Genomic DNA, 23,486 nt, shown 5'->3' with positions numbered 1-23,486 from the left:
CTCACAACTGATGATTCATACTATAAGGGAAGCTGGAGAAAGTAACTAACCCAAATACCAAACAGATCTATGTTTGGCTTTCCTATTCTAAAGTTCATTTCAAAATCTTTAAACATTGTAAAAATAATTTGTAAAAGTGACAAATATTTGTGCAAGGAAATGTCTCATTTTTAGAACAGGAGTGGCACACATTATCACACTTTATTCTGAAAGAAACTTCTGTAGATGTCAATGGAAGGTTTTTTGGTTTTTGTGGTTTTGGTTTTTTTTTCTGAATAAAGTGTCCAGGATTCGGTTTGAAGTCTTTATTATTGTCATGCAACAAACTTCAATTTTTTCTCTAGTCTACTAAAGAATTTAATTAATAAGATTTCTAATGAAAAAATATTTTTCTATTATGAGAAAGAAGGTTATAGTTAGAATTTTTGAGGTAAGACTCCATCAAGAGTATACTAGTCAAAACAATGAGGGTGGTTCTCAGTCACCTAATGAAGGTTATCTGTCATCTGAGACACCCTAAGGTAACCTGCCTGACCTCCAAGTGCCGTTCTGCAGGTCCTTTGTGCTGCCTCTTTATGGATAGGTCTGATATACTCAGTGTTAGGCATCCCCCTATGGGCCACTGAATCAATTTCTAAATTTTTGTGGACTTTGATGAAAACTTACGTACTTGAGGCACAACTTATCCCACATGCCTGAAACAACATACACTAGCTGAGACATCCAGATGAAGCGGTCATATATGGTGCAAGACAGGCAAGTGTCATCCTGCCAGTCTAAGAAATGGGGGGTAGGCAGTATATCCCAGAGCATCTTAAATGTCACTGAGTGCTTATAAGTGGGCAACTGAATCAATACCCTTTGTAAAGTTATCTACACTTAGGTGACTCAGCCGTGAACGGGATCCTGCCCTTGAAGCTTAATCTGCCAACACCAAGACTATCTCATTAAAATATTGAGCTGGAAGCCACAGTGCAGATGCAGCTCATGTACATCGAGCTTTGGTTCTAAAGGATTTTTGTGATTTTTAAGTTTTGCAATCTCAGAGTAGGTACAGAGTTGGCTGTATCACGAAATGGATTAGATAGTTTGGAGTAGTCTTCCCAGCCTACTCCCCTATCTTCTCATCTTGCTAAATTAGAGATGATCATTCTTCCCAGCTGGATAAGTCACTTACTTTACCTTAGTGTTAGAGGAGGGCTGCACATGGCATCCCTTCTCCAGTCATACAATGAGCCTACTGTGCACTTGGAGGTCCCAAGCCCCCCCGGAGGGAATGCTTCTGCACACAGGTAGAAAATCTGTCCTTTCCAGAGGGCCAGATGTGCAGGAGGCTGTGCATCACATGAGGTGCAGGACACAGGTCTCTCGCAGGAACTATAAAAAGCAGGTCTGCATGGCAGCTGGTAGAGTAAAGCACATCAGCTGCCCCTGCTGCCACCTCTCTCTGGGCTGCTCCTTCACCACATCACTAATCAGAGATAGGTTGAGTGTCTATGCACTAAACCAAAACTGTAAAATAAATTCTACATGCTCTCACTACGTTACAAATGAACATAACATTTTGGCCAAGTAGAAAACACTGTACTAAGTTCTTTGAGTGCAGAGCTAATTCATTGTAATGCACCTTCTATGCAATAGCCATACAGCCACATTACAGCAAAGTAAGCATAGACACATAGAAACTGAAGAAACAGCAGGCAAATCAACTTGTGCTATTTGGCTTCAGGCAAAAATTAAAGCGAGCCATGCTGAAAACTTGTAAACTTCTCTTATGCTGCCATGACATCTGTCTTTGAAGACTGAAAAGTCTGACAGCACTGGTTGCAGAAGCTTTTCAGTTTAATGTTGGAAAATATGCATGCAACCAAAATTATATGTCATCTACAATGGTTCAACTTCCCTTCAATGTGAAGAGGGCAATGAAGAGGTGAAGAAGTCTCTGTCTGGCATTTGCAACATGACTATAATACAGAGAAGAGCAAAATAACAGGATTCTGAAAATTATTCTAGTTAAATATTTCTTTTCTTTGTGTGTGTGATCATATGCTTGTGGATGCTAAATACATTGCCCTGGCAGGCCAATATTAAGAATCATGGTTCTAATCTGCCTTCAGCATCACGTGTGCAGCTCCCAGTGGAATCAATGGGAGACGGGCATGATAAGGCAGAATTCACCATATATTCTTATTCAAACCAAATTCTGATATATTTCTCTTGCACTGTGATTTTGAAACATTGAAAGGGGACACTTTTGGTCAAGAAGCAGTGCTGCTTTCAAATAATTGCATTTATCCCAAAATGACATGCTGCATAAACATAGGGCATGCTTTGGAATATTAATTCAGCTTTTTGGTTTTGAAAATGATCCCACCAGTCCTTTCAATACAGGGACTGGAAAAGTTCCTTTGAAGGTAACATTTATTATGCACATCAAAATGCTTCAATGCAAACAGGACAGGCAAGATAACACATTTTAAAAGCTTTCTTGTTTTCCTTCTTTTCCTTTCTGGCAAACAGGAACCTTTTATATTACTTTTCATTATTATTTTTTACTTGCTTCTCCTAAGCTTGGAGCTATTTATGGAAATTACAGTATTCGTGTATGGTAGCTTCAGTCAAAGATATCAGGATTGGTATGAGAGGAAAATTTCGACTGAAAGCTTGTTATTCACATCATTCTCTTCTCAGCTTGGCAAAGTTGAAGGTTAACGTCATCTGTTCTAGACATTTCAGATTAGTCACAGAACTTTTCTTGGTGGTTCAGTGCCTGGTCATCCAGTCAGAGGAACAGTAATCCATATGGAAAAATTAGCTCAATGCTACTAGACTGGTGGTTAATACTTGAGCCTTAGTTAGGAATGTTCGCAGCATCTTGGGACTCTTTTCTTCCTTGATCAATTTCTTAAAATAGGATTCTTCATCAGAGGCTGAAAAGAGGAGGACTGTACTGAAGTATATTTTTTTTTTCCATCACCAAGTCTTTTTTTTTTTTTAGGAAAAAGATACATATATTTTAAATGTCCCATGCAAAAAAATAAAATAAAATAAAAAGTTACACAATTTGGTTAGGAGTTACATTCTGAATTCCTGCATAGTAGTTTGGTTGGTTTGCATCCTGGAATGATAATCTTCAACAGGAGATTTGTTAAGAAATACTTAATGTATAAATGCTGATACACACTGCTGGAAATCTGGTAACTAACTGCATTTTTGAGTAAGAAAATGTCTTGACACTTTCCTTTGGATTATTTTCAACTCTGTATTAAATTAGAAAAATTATTGCTTAACAACACATACAGAATATCCCTTCCCATTTGAGACACAGCTTATTCTAAAGGGTTAAAATGTCTTGTCTAAATGAAGCAGGTGAAAAGGGCAGTGAACTGAGATGTAAAATCTTAAAAGCGGTCAGGTAAAGGTCACCCTTTGCCAGTTGGCTTTGACAAACATCAGCTTAAAAGGGCATGTCTGACTTCAGAGGGAAGATTGTTAAATATTTTGTTTAAAATACAGATTTGTAAGAAACAATGGTTTTGAAAAACTGTGTATTAAAAATGTAAATGAATGAAGCAACTGCATTCTCCTTTGCAACCACTCTTTAAAAACACCAGTAACACTGGAAAATCAAACCCCAAATCTATTTAGATTTTATTAAAATGGAAATTTTATTGAAATGCTGAATAAACATATTAAGAAATATGTTCAAACGCATCTACTAAATTCATATTTTCACTCACAATTAGAAGTAGATAACCCAGTTCTGAATGGCTGAGTGAACTATACTACTTAGAATTTTAGCTTTTGCTAATGTAAATTTTGAATTTATAATGTATCAACAAAAAGGGACACTGGCATTACAGACATCTCATTTTATACCCTCTGTTCAATTCTGTCATTTAGAGGTTTCGAGTTTTTCTTTTCTTCCAGTTTCTTGTGAGTCAAGATTTATCAATTAGAGGTTGAAAGAATTCACTTATATTTCTGAGACATACTTGAGTAAAAAATGGAAAAGACTGAATAAAGGAAAAAAATTACTGCAACTCATTTTTAAAAACCTGATTTCAAGTGAATCATTATATTAAATGCGTACCACAAAAACTCTGTACAGACATGACAGTCAAGATAATTAAGATATATGGCTCTCACCCTCCCACTAACCTAAGAACTGGCAGACTAAATTAGACCATAACTAGAAATGAGATTGTGTCACACACCAGTATTAGCATTAAAAAAAGAAACACCTTACCAAAATTGTAGTGACAACTACTGTTCTATTCTCAATGGCTGAAGTGTCATTTCCAAGTGTAGGTTCATGCTGAATCAAAACCAATTTATCCATGTCATTCCAGTAACCAACCTGCAAAACAAAACGTATATAATTTACAGTAGAAAAGTCTACATTCTGTATAACTACAAATATAAATGATTATAAGAACAAGAGTGATTTGAGGTAATTTTGTACCAAAGGAAGTGCTGTCATGCTTATAGACAGATGCACGGTGGTACATATCTAACACTTTGGGTATACCATCTTGTACGACTGCTGCACAGTCAGACCTGGTATCACTGCCCCTCAGCTGTTCCTGAATGATCTGAGCTACTTCCTTCAACCAGAGGCACAAGTGAAATCCCATTTTCAATAGTCTGAAGCCTTCCTGGGGCATAAATGAGATATAAGAATTGCTCTCCACAAGAAAATTTTCATTCACTAATCCTCCAGATCTTCTGGTCTTAGACGGAGGAGTGAAAGACATCTGGATGACAGCTTTGCAATTCAATGGCTGATCTCAATTCCCTGCTTCATCGTCGGCCTCCCAGGAGACCCCAACCCAGGGACTTACACCAGGCTTGTTCCACTTAACTACTGGCACTGACCTTTAGTACCTACATTAGAAGCCCTGTTATTTAAGCTTTCTTTACACTCACTGGACAGACAGGCACCACCAGACAGTGACTCAGCTCATGCAGGATAAGCATCCCTCCCAGAAAAGTCCTTGCTTTCCCCACTGACTCTAAAGCATGGTGAGAGTGACTTCACTCTAAAAGTATCTCTGGTAAGTGCCTACAGGGAGGTGGAACAAATCAGGTTTTCCTCTCCCTGGCTGCATTTAAGCTGCCACAACCCTTCCCAGAGCAGCCTTAAGGTGAAACAGCTGCCTTCGTTCATTGCTGGCGATGAACTACTCTACAGCCAGGTTTGTTTCACTCGTTCTTGTATTCCCATGGAGAAAAAAAAATTAAAAGTGGTATGCCTGCAATCAGAAGTCTTCCCTTACATACAGACATCGCTCTTTCCAGTGTACACCTCTGGTATTCAGTACAGCCTGCAGCTGTGCCCTGTGCATTGGTAGTGATGCTGCTGGGCACAAGACATGAGTCAATACCCTTTCCTGTGAGAGCCCAAGGATGCAGTGCTTGCTGTAAGACCAGATGGGATGAAGGCAGCCTGAGAAAAGGAGATTCCCCTTCAAACTTCTATTGATGCTTTTGGGAGCTGCTCAACGAACACTTAAAACTCCCCACATACCACCCCAAAATCCCCACAGGCTATGTACTATGTCTTTGGATGGCCAAAAGAAGATACGAGACCTAAAACACTTCACTGTTTTTGTAAATCCTGGCCAGTCAGAATCTTACAGCACACTCATCTCCTCACTGCATGTGGTGACACCATGTTTAGTATCTGTATCAGCATGTGGTATTTCTGGATTTAGAGTTCCTCCCAATCATTTAATGTTGCCCCAGGTGACATTAGGTAGGAAAGGTCTTCCTGGAAATGCTGTGTGCATGATGTTCCCAGTACAAGGTGGATGTCTACAAAATGGCAAGTGGTTCATGACAGTGGTCCCTTGTCTCACTCTTACTTGGAGATGTCTAATTCCACCCTCCCACCAATCCTTTCAGCATGCCAGACACAGGTCCCTTAGCTGAAGCTGCTCTCTTGCACCTAACCTGTGGCTCACTAGCAAACACCCTCCCTTTTCCCCTTCTTGCCATTCTCTTTTCTGCAACTAGATCATGGTTGTCTGTGGACTCTGACAAGGTTGCTGGGGAATGGCTCAGTGCCTGTTTCTCTGACTCAGCGCTGACAGCACTCAGCTCCATGTCAAACGGACAACATGAACACTAACATGTCAGTAGAACAGTGCTCTAATCCCACCTAAAGGGGCTCTCCAGGTTCCCGAGAACCTAATGAATTAAGAGACTGATCTTTTTTCCCAGGAAAGGTGCAGACAGCGGCAGTGATTTTAAAAGGTTCCTATCAAAGAGATGCAATTCAAGCTGGCACAGCTCACTTTTCAGAAGCACCTGGGGACCAGTCAGCAGCAACTCTCCCTTCCCTCCTTCCTTGATTAATTAGGAGTTCATGAGACCAAAAGCTGGGAGAGAGGAACGCCTTGGCCATCTTACCAGAAGAAGAAAGGGAATTTTAGTGGAAAGCAGGCTCCAGACAGAGCTCCAGTGTAACTGTCAGTGCCAAAGGACAGTCTGTGCCTTGCAAGAAAAGACTTTAGTATGATGGAAACTGGCTAAATGATCAGATCAGTTATGCAGCCGATATTATTTCTAACAATATTGTAGAACCCAGACTAAAATTCACCATCACATAGGATTCTGTCTCCATGACGTGGAGAAACATCATGCTCAGATCAGTGCAGTGCAGTGATACGAGAGTCTAGAAGAGCAGGGGAGTGTTTTTGGCTCCTGGTCTCATATGCATTAAAGAATCCTGGATATTCTTAAAAAAGAGCCAACGTTCCTCTTGATTTTTACATTTACTATCATCTCATTAATTTCCTTTTTGAAAAAAATTTATGGAGGGGCAAGTCATTTTAGCAGTCCCTAGAGCAGTGCGCAGACACACTCACCACAGAGAATTATAAATACATGAAGTAATTCAATATGAGTGAGTGAGTATGATGGAATATGAGTGAATATTTTTTTTCTATTAGTGAAGCAAACAAGCTCAAACTCTTCCCAGGCACAACTTCTGGTATAGTTAGTTGAAATGTTCTTTTTCTCTTTGCAATTGCTATTACAGCACAGGAGCCTTGATTTAGGTGTCTGCAGCTAACAGGAAGCTTCAGCGTTGCTGATACAGTGGAGAGGGAGGTTCTCCTCCTAGTATGATGCACTGCTAAGAAATATTCTTTTTCATCCAGACAACCATAGAGTCACGGATACAACTGATAACTGAAAATGTCAAGTTCTTGTCAAAAACTGTGACCAGCTAAAGGCAGAATATGTACACCAAAACCTGGCAATTTGGGAAGCTCATTATAATAGCGAATGATTGTTTTTCATTGCGCAATTCCTTGCTGCTGAAAAGTTCAGAAGGAAAGCAGAAAATGAATGATGTACTGTGTTATAAAAGTAAGTACCATATGAAAATGCAGACAGAGATAAAAGAGGTTTTTGAGGAATGGCAGGCAGTTTTTAAAGGAATTTTAGCTTGTGTGCATGGGTGTGAGCTTGCATGTGTGCATCTCAAACCTGCGCTAAAGTAACTCTGGAACTGGATTACTGAATAAATATATAAGATATATCATGACACTTGTATAAGTATATAGATTCACAGTCACTGTGAGAGCACTAAATAACAATATGCTTTCCTATAAATACCTCAAATCCCTGAGGAAAAAAACTCCTCAAAGGATAGGATTGAATTCAGCTATTAAAGTATATCCAATTGTATTTGGATTGCAACTGGACTTTATAGCAGTTGCATCCACTTATACAGAGGCTGAATTTGTCTTTCAGGAAACAATATTGCAAAAATATCTGCCTCAAAGTAAATTTGTCACAACTGTTTGGCATTTGAATAAATAGTGTAATTTCTGAAGGCCTGCGTGCCTTGTAGCAACCACTGAAGTGGTCCTGCTGAAGCCCACAGGTCACTAAGGGCAACAGAATACTCAAAATTTTTGATAATCAATTTTTGTTAGTTGCCCAAGTTGGAATTTAGAAGCCAAATCTGAGACTGTCTTGTGCATGTACATGTATATGTACATGCTTTGTTTACTTCCCCCTGCCCCTTTTTTTTTTTTAAATCTTGGTGACATGATAAATAGTGAATGACAGAATCACAGAAAGATTGAGGTAGGAAGGGACCTCTGGAGGTCATTTGGTCCAATCCCCCTGCTCAACCAAGAGCCAGTTGCCCAGGACTGTGTCCAGATGGCTTTTGAGTATCTCCACAACCTCCCTGGGCAACCTGTGTCAGTGCTCGGTCACCCTCACAGTAAAAAAGTGTTTCCTGATGCTCAGAGGGAACCTCCTGTGTGTCAGTTTGTGCCCATTGCCTCTGGTCCTGTGCCTGGGCACCACTGAAAAGAGCCTGGCTCAATCTTCTTTGCACCCTCCCTTCAGGCATTTGTACACACTGATAAGATCCCTCTTGAGCCTTCTCTTCTCCAGGTTGAACACTCCCAGCTCTCTCAGCCTTTCCTCATAGAAGAGGCGCTCCAGTCCCTTAATCATATTTGTGGCCCCACGCTGGCCACATGGACTCCCTCCAGTATGTCCATGTCTCTCTTGTACTGAGGAGCCCAGAACTGGACACAGTTCTCCAGGTGTGGCCTCACCAGTGCTGAGTAGAGGGGAAGGATCACCTCCCTCAACTTGCTGCCAATACTTTGTCTAATGCAGCCCAGAATACCATTAGTCTTCTTTGCTGCAAGGGCACATTACTGGCTCATGTTCTACTTGGTGTCCACCAGGACCCCCAGTGCCCTTTCTGCCAATCTGTTTTCCAGTTGAGTGGCCCTCAGCATATATTTGGTTCCCGGAATTGTTCCTTCCCAGGTGCAGGACTTACTTTGCACTTCTCCTTGTTAAACTTCATGAGGTTCCTGTTGGCCCATTTCTCTAGCCCATCGACGTCCTTCTGGACGGCAGCACGAATCCCTGGCACATCAGCCACTCCTCCCAGTTTGGTGTCATCTGCAAACTTGCTGGTGGCAGGATTTGTCCCAGATCCAGATAATTAATGAAGATGTTAAACAGGCCTGGACCCAGTATTGACCCCTGGGGTACACCACTAGTTACTGGCCTCCAATTAGACTTCAGACCACTGATCACCACCCCCTGGCCTGGCCCTTCAGCCAGGTTTCAATCCACCTCATTGTCTGCTTATCTAGCCCATACACCAATAGATTCTCTAGGAGCATCTTACGGGACACAGTGTCAAAGGCCTTAGTGAAGTCCAGGTAGACAATATCTACTACTCTCCCCTCATCTACCAGGCCAGTCACTTCATTCTAGAAGCTTATGAAGTTGATCAAGGATGACTTTCCCTTGGTGAAGTCAGCCATGCTGACTACTCGTGATGCTTTTCTTTTCCTTAATGTGCCTGGAAATGGTTTCCAAGAATAGCTCCTCCATGACCTTCCCAGGGATTGAGATGTAGTTCCCTGGGTTCTCCTTCTTGCCCTTGAAGAGAGGAGTGACATTTCCTCCATTCTTCGGGCACTTCTCCCAGACACCATGATCAACCGAAGATTATTGAGAGTGTCCTCGCAATGACATCTGCCAGTTCCCTCGGCATTTGTGGGTGCATCCCGTAAGGGCCCATGGACTTATGTATGTCCAGTTTGCTTAAGTATTCCCTGACCTGACCGTCTTCCACCAAGGGTACATCTTCCTTGCTCCAGCCTTTCTCCCTTGTCTCTGGGACCTGGGATTCCTGAAGGCCGGTCTTGCTAGTAAAGACTGAGGCAAAGAAGGCATTCGGTACCTCAGCCTTTTCCATGTTCTGTGTACTCAGGTCCCCTGTCTCATCGAGCAAAAGGCCCCCATTTTCCCTAGTCATTCTTTTGTCACCTGTGTACATATATAAGCCCGTCTTGTTGTCTTTGATGTCCCTGGTCAGATTCAATTCCATTTGGGCTTTAGCTTTCCTAACTTCATCTCTGGATGCTCAGACAATTTTTCTGTATTCCTCCCAGGTCACCCATCCTTGCTTCCACCCTCTGTATGCTTCCTTTTTGTGTTTGAGTTTGGCTAGGAGCTCTTTGTTCATCCATGCAGGCCTCTTGGCATTTTTGCCTGACTTCTTATTCGTTGGGATGGAACTCTCTTGAGCTTGGAGGAGGTGATCCTTGAATATTAAGCAGCTCTCTTAGGCCTCTTTTCCCTCCAGGGCCTTACCCCTCATCTTCCAAGCAGATCTTTGAGGAGGCCAAAGTCTGCTCTCCTCAAGTGTGAGCTTGCTTTTCACTCTCCTCCTGGCCCTTAGGCTCCTGAACTCCACCATCTCATGGTTACTGCAGCCAAGGCTGCCTTTGACCTTCACATCCCCAACAAGTCCCTCCTTGTTGGTGAGTAGGAGGTCTAGCAGAGCACCTTTCCTCATTGGCTCCTCTACCCCTTGGAGGAATAAGTTGTTGTCAATGGACTCCAGGAACCTCCTGGATTGCTTATGTCCTGCTGTATTGTCCCTCCACCAGATATTGGGGTGCTTGAAGTCCTCCATGACGACCAGGGCCTGTGAATATGAGGCTGCTCCTATCTGTCTCTAGAGGGCCTCATCTACTTGTTCTTCCTAGTCAGGTGGCCTAGAGCAGACACCCACTATAACGTCACCTTGACCTGTCCTCTCTTTAATCCTAACCCATAAACTCTCAGCTGGCTCCTCATCCATCCCCAGGCACAGCTCCATGCACTCCAACTGCTCTCTTTTACATAAAAGGCAACTCTTCCTCTCATCTTCCTTGTCGCTCCTTCCTAAAGAGCCTGTATCCCTCCACTGCAACACTCCAGTCACAGCAGCCATCCCACTACATCTCCGTGATCCTTCTTCTCACACCCTTTCCCCTCACCAGCAGGTTTTGTTATTGTTCTGCAGACAAGAATCAAGTAAGAAATGCTGCATACATGAAACTAATATGAGCATTGGCTATTGTTTCCCATTTTACTAAACTATACGGAAGTCTGCCTCTGACGAGCTGTGCCGTTTTGTAATGCTCTTTTCACATCCTTAAAGCTGTGGGCAACAAAAATCACTTTTCTAAAGACTAGAGGCATGCATTACTCTAACTGGAAAGGCTAGTCCTGAAAAGATATTGCTTGGTGACTCATAAGTCATGTTATGTAGGACACGAGAAGAAGATATTAAAAGTGAAGGCCTCTTAGTTCAATTAAGTATAGCCATTTCTCACGTATTATATAGGATTTGTCAGGATGAAGCACAGAATTGGTCCAATGATCACATATAAAATACTATGTAATACATGAGAAATAAATTCTTGTGAGTAGCTAGGTCTGTCAAAGCTGTTACAGCCTGTTATATCAAAGACAGGCAATGGCTTAAGAGTGGCAGAGAGGCACGCCTGAAAAGGTAAGAAAAGCACCTTGGGACTCTAGCACAGCACAGACGTAAGCTCCTCTATGTGCAGCCACCCTCCCCTTAAATTGCAGGCAAGAAGAGAGGGTGGGGACATCCCTGCAGTGGTGCCAGCCAGACACCTCTCCCAAAACAGGCGACAAATGTTGAAACAGCAATAACAGGCCACTTTCAACAGTGTGTTGCCAAGCAAATTCCCTAACGAGTTACTGAAGTTGTGACCTAATTAACCACATCTTTTCCACCTTGCCTTCCCTCCTGTACAATTGGGAATTGGGAATGGAAAGGTCATATTTCACCACTTGCCTTCAAGGTACCCCAGCCACCCGTACGTCCTTCTGGCTGCCGACAGTGCAGCGTGGAGCCAGACAGGGAGCAGGAGTGGCAGCAAGGTCAGACACATTGCCTGGCAGGAGACACTGGGCTTCCCAAGAGAGAAGGAAGACAGACTCACCTTTCCCAATTTATTCTTCAGCCATCTGTCATACTTTCAAAAGGCAACTGCACCAATATGCCCCATACACGGGCACATGCTTTGCTTTGGTCTACAGCTCTACACGGTGATATACTGGCAATTTGTTCATCCCAGTGTGTAATTCTGCTCTGGGTCTGTAGTTAAATGCTCTGTCTCCTCAGCACTCTGGCACGTAACTGTCTTCAGGTACACACAGTTCACCTGGGGTACTATTTACTGGGCTTGCCACCCAGCAAAGGACAGCAGAGGCCCGACAGCAGAGGACTATTTAATTCAATTCTGATTGCCTTGGCCCTACTCAAGCAGCCATGATTCTTCTATTCACCATCAGCTTCTCACTTTTTCTTGTTCTGATGGCCTCGCAAACAAAACAGGCCACAGTGCCTCCAAAGGAAATAAAATCCTTGAGCCCGAGTGCATTTTCTGCTCTTTACTTGTTTTATACTACAAAAATGGACAGATTTCAGCACAGAAGAGAAAGAGTTAACAAAGTACCCAAGCTTATCTTTTCAAAGTGATTGGGCTGATAAGCTATAGTGATAAGTGATAAGCTATATGCATTCAGACACGGAGGATCTGCTTAGACATATATTAATGTGCATTTGCCTAAGTTGCCTACAAGCAACCAATCAAGCACACAGGGTTAGATATTGCAATTAATTTCAGAGAATATAAGTATTCAGGGCATTCTCTCTTCCTCCTCTCTCTTATCCTTTCCCCCTTAAAAGCCCTATGTTAGTTACAGCCTATGATTCATGTTTACACAGAATGTACAAATGACCCCGCCTAAAAATGCCAGTAATTTGCAAGATAGAAATCTTTGGATAAAATACAAGAAATATGTACTATTCAGAGTTCTGACCATTTTCCATCACCCAGCAGCCTAGCAACATGCCATCCAGCTGGTTTTCATTAGTATGCTTGACTGACTGACATCCCGCCTCTCCAAGACGCACACTTGTTTTTGTGTTCCCCAATTTGTTGCACTGAATAATAGTATCTAGTAGAAAATGCAGTTTAAATCTGCTTCCACCAGAAATACTAACCATATATTCAATATATTATCTTTTTTTAAACCACACAGAGTCCAGTTCAATACGTTTGCATAATCATTTCATCATACATAACTCATTTATATGATATCAGGATAGTAAATATTGTCAGCATGTACCTTCCGAGGGCCTGTGTTCTTCAGCTCAAAGACATCCATAGTGTAGTTAACTCTGCGACCATAGTGGTCAAACTGAACGTTTCCTGTCAATCCTTGTATTCGAACCTACAAATGGAAGAAAAAGCGTCATGAAGATCTAGCCTTATATTCTTTATTCCAAATGTCACAGAGCAGTGAAAGTTATCCTGCCTATGTCCTTAGAGTACCATAACAACACCACTTTAGAATAGACAGGCATTATAAAGGAAAGAAGTTGGCTACTTTTCTTTTGTATTCCTTTTTCCTGTCAAACCATGCTCAAAATAGGCTTAGATATGCCAGTATCTAAGGGCTAACAAAGACGCACAATGGACCTTCTCTTCTTTCATGCTGTGCAGCTCAACACTTTCCAGCTGCAGGTCCTAAAGAGAAGTACATTTTTTATCATTCTCATCACTGTTGCAGAATATTTTGGATCACATGAAATAAACCTAAAAGATGTTCGGCCTGAGCTCATATATCTTTTTAGCTTACACTCTGGTGGATTAAATGTATAAACTGAGTATGTATTGCTCATCAAGGTAAACTTGACAACAACCTTGGCCCCAGCAAAGCAATTTACTATCACAGAAGATGGGTGACATGCAGGGCCTGAAAAGGGTGTTTTCAAAGCCTCAGCGTGGAGAAGGACAGGTGTAAAGCCATAACATTGGCTGTGGCAGTTTTCCACTACCTGTGTCACAGCTGAAACCAGAACTCTTTTTTTTCTTTCAGCGCATTACCGCCTCATCAAAGGATACCCAGACTGTGGTCCTCATACCAAAGAAGCCATGGCCACATTGCTGCTGGCTTTGATTGTATCAGGATCCGGCCATGCAAACCTCTTTGGCCAGATTCGAAGGCTCATGCTGTCTGCCCTAACACAGAAGCCTGACTTCATGCTTCTCACAATTGTCACAGATCTGTGCATCCGCACGGAGTATGTGAAGCATACAAAATGCTTTATTTCTACCCCTAAGAGTCAGGATGTGGATTTAAACCACTTACTCCTTCCCTCTGTCCATTTCTATCTCTGCCGATTTTTCTCCAGGACTGAAACCTTGGCTTCCAGGCACAGAGCTGCCAGCTCTGTCAGCAGTCACTTCTCCTCAGCAGTTTCTCCTGAGTGGAGCCTGCTCATTTGCAATGATTTAAATTCTACTGCAGGATTTTTATTTTCTTACTGTCCCATTCAAAGGAAAGGCTAAATCATCTTGACAGAGATCTGGAACTTTCTAGGCATCCGTATTCATCAGGAATTCAAAATTCTGACATCAGAGAACAATAGCTCTGGGTTATTTCTTTTTAAAGAAAAAAATACTACCTATGTGATTTCCCTGGGAGAAATCTACTTTTACTCAAGATGACAGAAACATATTTGAAAGGTTATATTATGTAGCTATACCTTTTTCCTTAAATGACAATATCTGTACACCCAGGTTACATGCAAAAGCAACAGATGAGCTCACCAGTTCAGTGGAGGAAGCCCAACTATCTTAATAGAACTAACAGTAGTTTCAAATAGTAGCAGTTCCCCTCTGCCTTCATTCCAAGTTATAAACCAGAACAACCAGAACAGCCCCAGCTGTTTCCAAATGGCAACCGAAAAATAAATTTCTCCTCTCCCATTACTACTGTTGTGTATAATAGCTTCCAAATCATATAGTGTACAACTAGTATCTAATATTCACTAAGATCACTAGAATAAAGCCTACCCTTACCTGTTTTAATGTCCTCTCCATATCAATTCCTTGACCCCATGGGGCTGCAGGGTTAGCAAGACAATCACCAGCATTTCCTCTCCTTGAAATATCAATTTTCTGTCTTCTAAGATTACGGAAAGTTTCAGCCATCACAAGTACTCCATCATACGTTAATGCAGATGTATACTAAATAGATAGACAAACACACTGCTTTAGAGTTGGAGTGTCTTTACAAAAATCAGCTGTCGCGGATATTTCTAGTTTGATTCATTATGCAGCAGTTTCTACACCTTCATTTAAAAAAAAACTCTCCTCAAAATCAAAAGCAATTTTGTCTAAGGAACAAATGCAGGACTGAGAAGAGTACATTTCAGTAGCTCCAGCTTTAAAACTGTATTTCTTAAGGGTAGAGAAATCTGCCTCTGAAGAATTATTAAAAGAAATAAATTGAACTGGAGATACTGAAGTCTTAAATTTTTTTTCCAGCTGTCTTATATGTTATGGAATAACCCCACCCACCCAACTTACTCAAAAGAAAAGAAAGAAACAGTAACTTACTGAGAAAATATAACTGAAAAAATGCACAGCTATTGAGCAGACATCTAGGCTACTGGAATTGTTAAGAATGATCAAGGGTACATTCTTCCTATTGGAAAACCTATGTTGGCTCTCTGAATGATACAGGGCACTGAACGGTCTGTGTTTCTACACTAACTACAGTAACTGCTTTAGGTTAAGAACATGCCAAATGAAATGTGTAGAGCAAGTCTTCAACAGATGTTAGCCTGGAGCCACATAAACAAAGGGGCATTTTCTTAGTATCGTCCTCTGATGAACATACTGCACCAGGAGTTGTTCACGTACCCAGGGCTGCTACTGTTATGCCCTGTAACTTCCAAAATTTAAATTCACTTATTCAAGTCTAATTTCCTTCCTTTCCTTGGTCTTGCATATTATAAGCTCTTTGGGATGTGGTTTATCTTTATAATCTCAAATTTTGGTTATCCATAGGTGAATTAGTGTGATTCAGATTAATCACGCTGACTTCTGAGAAGGAGGCAGCACAATCCTGTTCATGTGGCAAGGAGTCCTATAGGCTAAATTGTTCCTGTCACCAGTACTTGGGGATGTCTGCAATCCATAGCCCACAGCATCCTTGCTTTTTTTAAATTGAAAAAAATTGCTGTTTTTATTTGAACACAAATTTCTTGAATATTCACCAAATTATGTAGCTATGCTTTGTATTATCCATGTTGATACTTTTTCTAGACTTTGCCAACCTACCACTCTCCCAGCCAAGGGAGGGCTGATTGCTTATCTTTTCACAGTGCCCAGCACAAAGGAGCCCAGTCTCAACTAGGTCTGATATGCATTAGTACATATAATAACAGAACTATTTTGATGAAGTCATATTTATAGCTATGCTGTGATTTGCCTGCCAAGAAAATTATAGGTGAGAGGAATATTTTGTTATCCATCTGTGAGGGATTAGGATAGAGGAACACCAGGATGTAATTTCACTGTAAGATCGTGCCTGAAAGTGATTACTACACCAGGTTTTGAGGTCGATAGAATTTCCAGAGGAAACTCCAAATGAAAATTTAAGGATAGTAAATTTATGATTGTGGTTATATCTCATATACAGAAGAATTCAGCTGTCGACAAAGCTCTGCACTCTAAGTGAATCTAGATAATTAGACTAATTCATGTAAAATTGGTTGAAATTAAGTTGTCAGTTAAGCATTTGACCTTTAATTCCTGTCAGTAAACGGGTGAAGCTGGAGAATAAGTGACAAAGGACATTAAAGTACATCAGTGAAATGTGTTGCAGTTTGTGTTTCTATCATACAATCATAAGGATAGGCATAATTAGGTGCCAGTAATAGTAAGACAAACTGCCTTCTCCTCTGCCTAAATATTAAGGTCTTCATTCATGTATTCAACAATGTTAATCAGGAATTAGAATATTTGAGTGATATCTTTGGTAGTGCTTCAGACCAGCCAGTACCTTTGGTGGGGTCTCGGATCCTGGGTATTCTCTCTGGTCCAGCTTCTTCCAGCGCTGCATCAGCTTAGTTACCATTGGGGTACTGAAATCTACTAGCTGAAATCCAGTCACATTGGCTCCTCCATGCATAAATCTCTCCAGAGAAATATCTTTGAATCCCTAGAAAATCAATTTAAGATTTTGTTTGTCCTTGTACACCACTGTGGGTCCAATCTGTTCTAGGTCAGCAAGGCAGCATAAAGAATGTACAGCAGCAGGTTTCCACTAGAAGCCAAGACTTAAAACCAGAGAATAATGTTGAACCTTTGTTCATAATTTCCATTTGTGTAATTAAGAATGAAACAAAACCAAGAAATAAATTTCCCACGTTATTGCTAGGGTGGTCTTGACAGCTAAGCAACACATTGCTGGGAATGGTAGACAGTTTTTGAAGAAATGCCTTCAGCAAATCAACTGAAAAGTGCCTGCAGAATATTAAAGCCTTAATCCAATTTCCATCAAAGCTGGCAGATTTGAATGAGCACTGTACTAGTGCTTAACTGATATATCCCTGTTTCTTTGCATGTTTGCAAAATGAACAACACTGTTGTGTAAATACATTTATTCCAGGATTCATTGTTTAGGCTGAAGGTGTCTGAGATAATGAGATAATACAATAGGCATTAGAAGGCAGAGACAGTGCATGAGGATCTCACTGTTAGTGCAAGGAAAATATAAGATCAGAATCACACTTCCATGAAATATGATGGTGATAGCTCTCAGATCTGCTATATATTTAAAGCCTAGAGTGACCCCCAACATTGGAAGAAAAAATAAAGTACATATACTTCCTGACGTATTAGTTTCTCAGGCTAATCTGTTCAGCCCATATAAAGCCAAATTCTTTAGTAAAATTTGCCTTTAGAGACATAACTGAACTTCAAGAAACTGCATAATGCAAACTGCTAAAGCAAGCTAAGAAGCAAGCATGAATCTTTCTGCTCCTTTCCTAGCTGCTATGTTTAATGCTAGCTCAGAGGTATCTTATTTTTATTTTCTTAAATTCCTCTGATTGGCATTCATCAGTGCAAACAGAAGTGTATTATCATACTGTCCTGGTTTTGGCTGGGATAGAGTTAATTTTCTTCTTAGCAGCTGGTACAGTGCTGTGTTTTGGATTTAGTGTGAGAATGATGTTGATAACATGCTGATGTTTTAGTTGTTGCTAAGTAGCGCTTATCTTCAGCCAAGGACTTTTCCGTTTCCCATGCTCTGCCAGCAAGCAGGTGTGCAAGAAGCTGGGAGGGAGCAGAGCCGGGGCAGCTGACCTGAACTAGCCAAAGGGGTATTCCATACCATGGAACATCATGCCCAGTATATAAACAGGGGGGAGTTGGCTTGGAGGCGTGGATCGCGGCTCTGGCCGCCGATCGGTCAGCGGGTGGTGAGCAATTGCATTGTGCGTCACTTGTCTTTTCTTGGGTTTTATTTCTCTTTTTTTTGTTACATTCCTTTTCATTACAATTATTATTATATTATTATTATTTTTATTATTAGCATATTTTATTTTACTTTAGTTATTAAACTGTTCTTATTTCAACCCACAAGTTTTACCTTTTTTTTTTCTTTTCCCTCCTCCCCATCCCAGTGGGAGGGGGAAGGGGGAAGCGGCTGCGTGGTGCTTGGTTGCTGGCTGGGGTTAAACCATGACACATGCTTAACTTAAAAAGGAAAGATTTAGGAAAAAAAAGTTGTGGGGTACTGACTCAATACCCCAGGGAAAAAACCTGTTAAGGACAGAGATTTGATTCATGTCCTAAAGGATACTGACACTAAATATGAAAGGTGACACATCAGGAAGTCATATTACCCACATTATTGAACAGCCAGTAGATAGCAACGTGTGCCTCTGCTGAAGCAGATGAGTAGACGTGCCTGTCTCCACTGTATATCCCACTAGCAGTTCACTGCAACATCCGATTCCTTGTTTACAGCAACTATTTTGCATGGGAAAAGTTACTTGGGGAACTATAAATTTGTAATGCTGAAAATCTAATTTGTAAGACCTAAGAGAATAGACATGTGTCATTTAAAACGCCTGAGGTCTTAAAAATAATCTGAAGTGCTCTTAAGTTAAGGTACAAGTACAGCAAAGCACAATAAAATATTTCATGTCAACTAAAATTCCTTGAGGGAGAGTAAAAAGAAAACAATTTAAAGCATACATTAGACTCTGTTCTACATTCACCGTGCTTGGCCAGGCAGGTATTTTGGCTTAAAGAATGGGTTATTTTAATAATAAAATATTGCATTTACTCTTTCTTTGCCCTCTTCTGAACATTATCTGTGTGAATGTGCAGTTTAGACTTAGAGTGAAAATACTGAACTAATAATTTGACTGGAAATAGCTGATCTTACAGCAAAATGAATGTTCTCTGGAGAATGTAGAAAAGTTAACTCGATAATTGTTATGTTAGTAATATTAAAAAGATGAGTCAAAAATCATAGTGTAGTTCTGTAAATTCTAATTCAGCCACAAGATATACTTACCAGTCCTTTATGTTACATTGATTTTGATAAAATTTAAGAGAGTAACATTGTGCCCTTCTGGTTTAGATGGCTGTAACAACAAAATCAAGTTCTTTTACGCACCATAAAGAATGTATTATGCGCAACCACATATCAGTGACAAATGGCAAATGTTGTGTGAAGTGCTATAACTTCAAAGTAAAACTGAGTGTTTCACTTACCGAGCAGGGGTATAATTCTAGAAAAGTATCTTACCAGGTTAGCAACAATATAATGGTATCCTTTAACATGCTTTCCCACACTCACAATCTGTGGGAGAGAAATAAGAAAGAAAAAAGAAACAATGTCATTATTTTCTCTACAAAGGTGTTTTCATAGCCAGATAGATATAAATTCTGAAATATATAACTTCGGTAATATAATGTTGAGAGTCTTTCTCCAATAAGGTAGCTATAACTTTCCAGATGCTTAATCATGGGAAAAAGTTAAAATGAAACTGAGTAAAGTAATGAACTGGTAATCTGAGTGTCTTCCGTATGATTGAAAATGTTACTTTAGTATACTATTTTATCAAATAGAGCAATTATCTATGGGATACAAATTCAGAAGGAGGAGGTCACACATTAGCTAGAAAGCCTGCCCACTGATGTACCTTTTCATTTTAAGTAAGTGCAGATATGAATCAAACTGGGTTTTCATCTCTTGGGATCAAAGCTGTTTGCCCTTGAGGTGATCAAGTACTACAAGTGTTATTCAGCTCTTAGTAATACGCTAAAGACTTCGGGGACAGAAACTAACAGTAATACCTGCAACACGCAGCTTGTATTTGATACCTGTAAAGAGTCCTTTTAACTCTTATTTTTGATAGTTTACCACTCATTTAGAAAAAGCCTGCTTGCAGCCCAAATATGTGACTTTTTTTCTCCTGATGTACTCATCTCCACAAAGCATTTTAGCTTCCTTCCCAATGAATAAATAAGAAACAGGCAAAAGTTTCCGTGCAGTGAAGGTTACTCAATAAGTAATGGGAAATTTATAGATCTGTCTCCCTTCCTGCTTTGAAATCTTAGCTCTAGGCCCTGTCCTGAAGAGTTGGCAACCTCTTGCCTTCATGGATTGCACCTCATGTTCAAAAGACAGAACAAACATTCACTAAGCCTTGCAGCCCCTTTTCCCAGTGCAGCAAAAAATAATATCACATTTCGGAGATGAGAGATAAGTTGCTGAAGGACAAAACAATTTGGCCAAAGACACCCAAGGATCCAGGATCTAAATCTGGATTAAGACTTGGAAATGCTCGATTCTCAGCTCTATTGTTCCAGTAAGTCATTTTGCTTCCACAGCTGAGTGGAAGGGAAAGTCAAACGGGTGTGGCATAAGCATCTTGTCAGAACTGTTTTCATTTCATTATTTTAAAGTAATAAAGTGAATAAGCAATTTGTCTGTTATCCTTTTGTTCTTCTTGCTTCCCAACCTCTCTTGTGTATTTTTAGTCTGTAGCTAAAATGATCATATTTAAAAAGCAAAACAGAAGCTAAAAAAAAAAACCCCAAAAAGACACTGTACCCCCCAAGCCATAACCAGATTGTCGCCCTTCATATAAATGAATTGCTTATATTGGATCCAATCAGAGTCCCATTAAGATCAGTGATTTAATGCCAGTACTACCATTTTATTGGGGGTGGCAGAGAGCAAGAGGGAGAAATTGCATTTTTCCCTATCACCAACTCAACACATGAGGAGGGTGCTGTCAAGCCATTTTTTTGCACTGAATACAAAGGGTTTCAATCCCTGCTGGCAGAAGGAGAGAGTTCAATGGCTTCAATGAGGATGTAAACCCTGACACCAATAATGCTTTTACATCTGTACTCCTTCAGCAATACATGGTAATGAAAATATGTTTGCCTCCCCATTATAGGGAAACTGATATAAACTAAAAACTCACATTTTTAAGTAACTACAGCATCACAGTTTGAATGTAAGTGGACTGACACGATTTAAGACATATGTGACATGATAACTGTGCACCAGGTCCTCAGCTTGGGGAAATCACTGCAACTCCCTTCGAGCTCCTGGAAGTTGACGTAGCTTTGGCAATTAACACCCTTAGTGATCTGTTCCCTGGTTTGGTTTCGTAATACAAATTGTGATGATCATTGCAATGCATCAGTCAAATAAACCAAGCACGTGATTAACCTGCAACCACTGAGGTACGTCAGATACATGTCCATAGCTGTCACAGTCAAAATGAGTAAATACTGCAAATGATTAAACAGATTTGCTTCCGTACTTGTTCCTAGCAAATGCATGTAGAAATGACTGCAGAATTCCTGGATTTAATGTGAACAATACAGAATATTTTTGAAAAAAAAATTGAATTTTTCAGTGTATTCTCTCAAAACTTGTCTCTTAGGGTGAGTGATAAAAGTACGCATTTATGTATCATCTAGTTGTCTTAACTTCCTTTGTAATCAGTGGAAAGAGCAGGTACTTTGAGGAAATGATTCATCTTATCCTAAAGCACATGTCTAAAATTAATTAGACAGCTTGTGCCCTGAAAGTGCATATTTTTCTGCACTGACTAGAAAAAGAGTTGATGATGATTAGCTCTGATGTAGACACCTACATTTTATATCCCTAATGTTAACTGAGATGAATTTCACCCTAAGAATGTTGATCATGCAGACAGGGAAGAGAAATCATGCTATATGGCTTGTATTTCCAACCAAGATTGGATACAATTCTGATTTTGAATTTGAAAATGTTTATGGTTATTGATCACACACAGTTTGCAAACCAGGAATTGCTTATGATTTAGGAAAAAAGTGACTGTTTTGTGAAATAGCTTTCTGTGAGCATCTCATACCTTTGAATATCCAAAATATACATACAGTCACCTTTCTCTCTCGAATACCCAAAGCTGCAGATTATGATCTATAAAATAGGATATGAATTCTCGCTACCTGAAGAACCACCTTTCCCTACACTGTACTTCTGCACTGAGATAAATTGAGGCAATGAACTTAAGTCCTTCATAACAAGAGAAGGAGTTTCTGACAGCTACTCAGTCTGGAATGCAAACTCTCACACTTTTCTTCTCTATTCTTTAACTGGTTAGCAGTGACTAAAGCTTTAACAGAGATGAGACCTCAACCATTCCATACACATAGCAGTAGATATTGCCCTGAACCACAAACTAAACAGATGAGTGCTGGTGAGTGAGGGAAGAATATTTTTCTTCTATGGCAGAAGGGAGAGGGGAGGTAAAAGAACCAGCAAATCTATTCTGGGAGGGGAAAACAGGACTGAGATTTTGACAGACAAGAGAGTGTTCCAGAAAGCTGCTGCTGTAGAAGTTAATTAAGTCTGGGGGCACCTTAAAAACCCAGGTACTTCCTTGTGCACCCCTAAATTCAGACCGAAGGTCCAAGATCAGTCACAGTCCAGACAGAGGGCAGAGTTGCATCGCCTAACATCTACATTAGCAAGTAGCAAAGTCCATAGGGTAGGATCTGTACAGCAAAAGCACTGGTGCTAAGGAGTTGGCATCCATAGCATGCGCATTTCAGGGTTTTACTCTGGACTATCTCTAACCTGGTCAGTAGACTGAACTCACACTGGGCACCGGTGCACTTCAGAGGTGCTTCTGGGCACATCTTCTTGTTTGGCATCATCCAAAAGAAAACCAATTCATGTATTTTGAGTCCGCCCTTGATGTGAAATGCAGCACAGTAAATGGCCACAATCAGGAGATTCACTTCAAAAGAGTGCGTTCCTGATACCAACTAAGATGCTCTGTGTGTCTGTGGGCCCTGCTCTCTTGGACAGGCCCTGAGCATCCTCAGGCAGGGGGCAGATCCACGTAGAGCACAAGGCTGAGCAGTGAGAACTGTCTTCATTTCAAAAGGAAAGCCCTGAAGAGAAGGCGACGCTGCCACAGGCACCCATGGTGGCGCTGCCCAGGGAGCAGGAGGTCTAGCTTGGCTCTCACCCTGGCCAGCTGCAAAACCTGAGACAGGACTAGGCATCAAAGATGGGCTTTGCCAGTCACATAAGCAGTGATACCCCATGAAACTGCTGATATGGTAGGTCAGGTTCATGGTAGGTCAGGGAGGACCCTCTGTATGTGTAACTGTCCTTTTCATTGCTTCAGGATGCTTTGATTCAAAACTGTCCTAGTGCTGGCAATCTGAGCGAGTCAGATCAGATCCATTCCTCCCCCTCACGTAGTACTTCTTCACTTACACCTTCTAAAC

At 40.8% G+C, this 23,486-nt stretch overlaps 1 protein-coding gene across 3 annotated transcripts in view; it reads right to left on the bottom strand.

Moving 5' to 3' along the window:
* Positions 1-23,486, bottom strand: part of GRIA4 (glutamate ionotropic receptor AMPA type subunit 4) — a 237,345-nt gene that overhangs the window by 61,163 nt on the left and 152,696 nt on the right. For 2 of the 3 annotated variants that reach the window (XM_050908180.1, XM_050908103.1), the window contains exons 5-9: positions 19,486-19,539; positions 16,723-16,881; positions 14,733-14,900; positions 12,994-13,098; positions 4,250-4,360 (exon numbers count right to left, since the gene is read on the bottom strand). In XM_050908180.1, coding sequence (XP_050764137.1) covers positions 4,250-4,360; positions 12,994-13,098; positions 14,733-14,900; positions 16,723-16,881; positions 19,486-19,539 — 597 coding nt within the window. Of the gene's footprint in view, positions 1-2,897; positions 2,931-4,249; positions 4,361-12,993; positions 13,099-14,732; positions 14,901-16,722; positions 16,882-19,485; positions 19,540-23,486 lie in introns of those variants that run through there. The other variant, XM_050908237.1, reaches the window with a different exon arrangement.

The sequence above is a fragment of the Gymnogyps californianus genome, chromosome 1 (genome assembly GCF_018139145.2).
Source record: "Gymnogyps californianus isolate 813 chromosome 1, ASM1813914v2, whole genome shotgun sequence".
Taxonomy (NCBI): Eukaryota; Metazoa; Chordata; class Aves; order Accipitriformes; family Cathartidae; genus Gymnogyps; species Gymnogyps californianus.
Note: the sequence above shows the minus strand (reverse complement) of the source record. Positions and strands in the feature narration are given on the sequence as shown.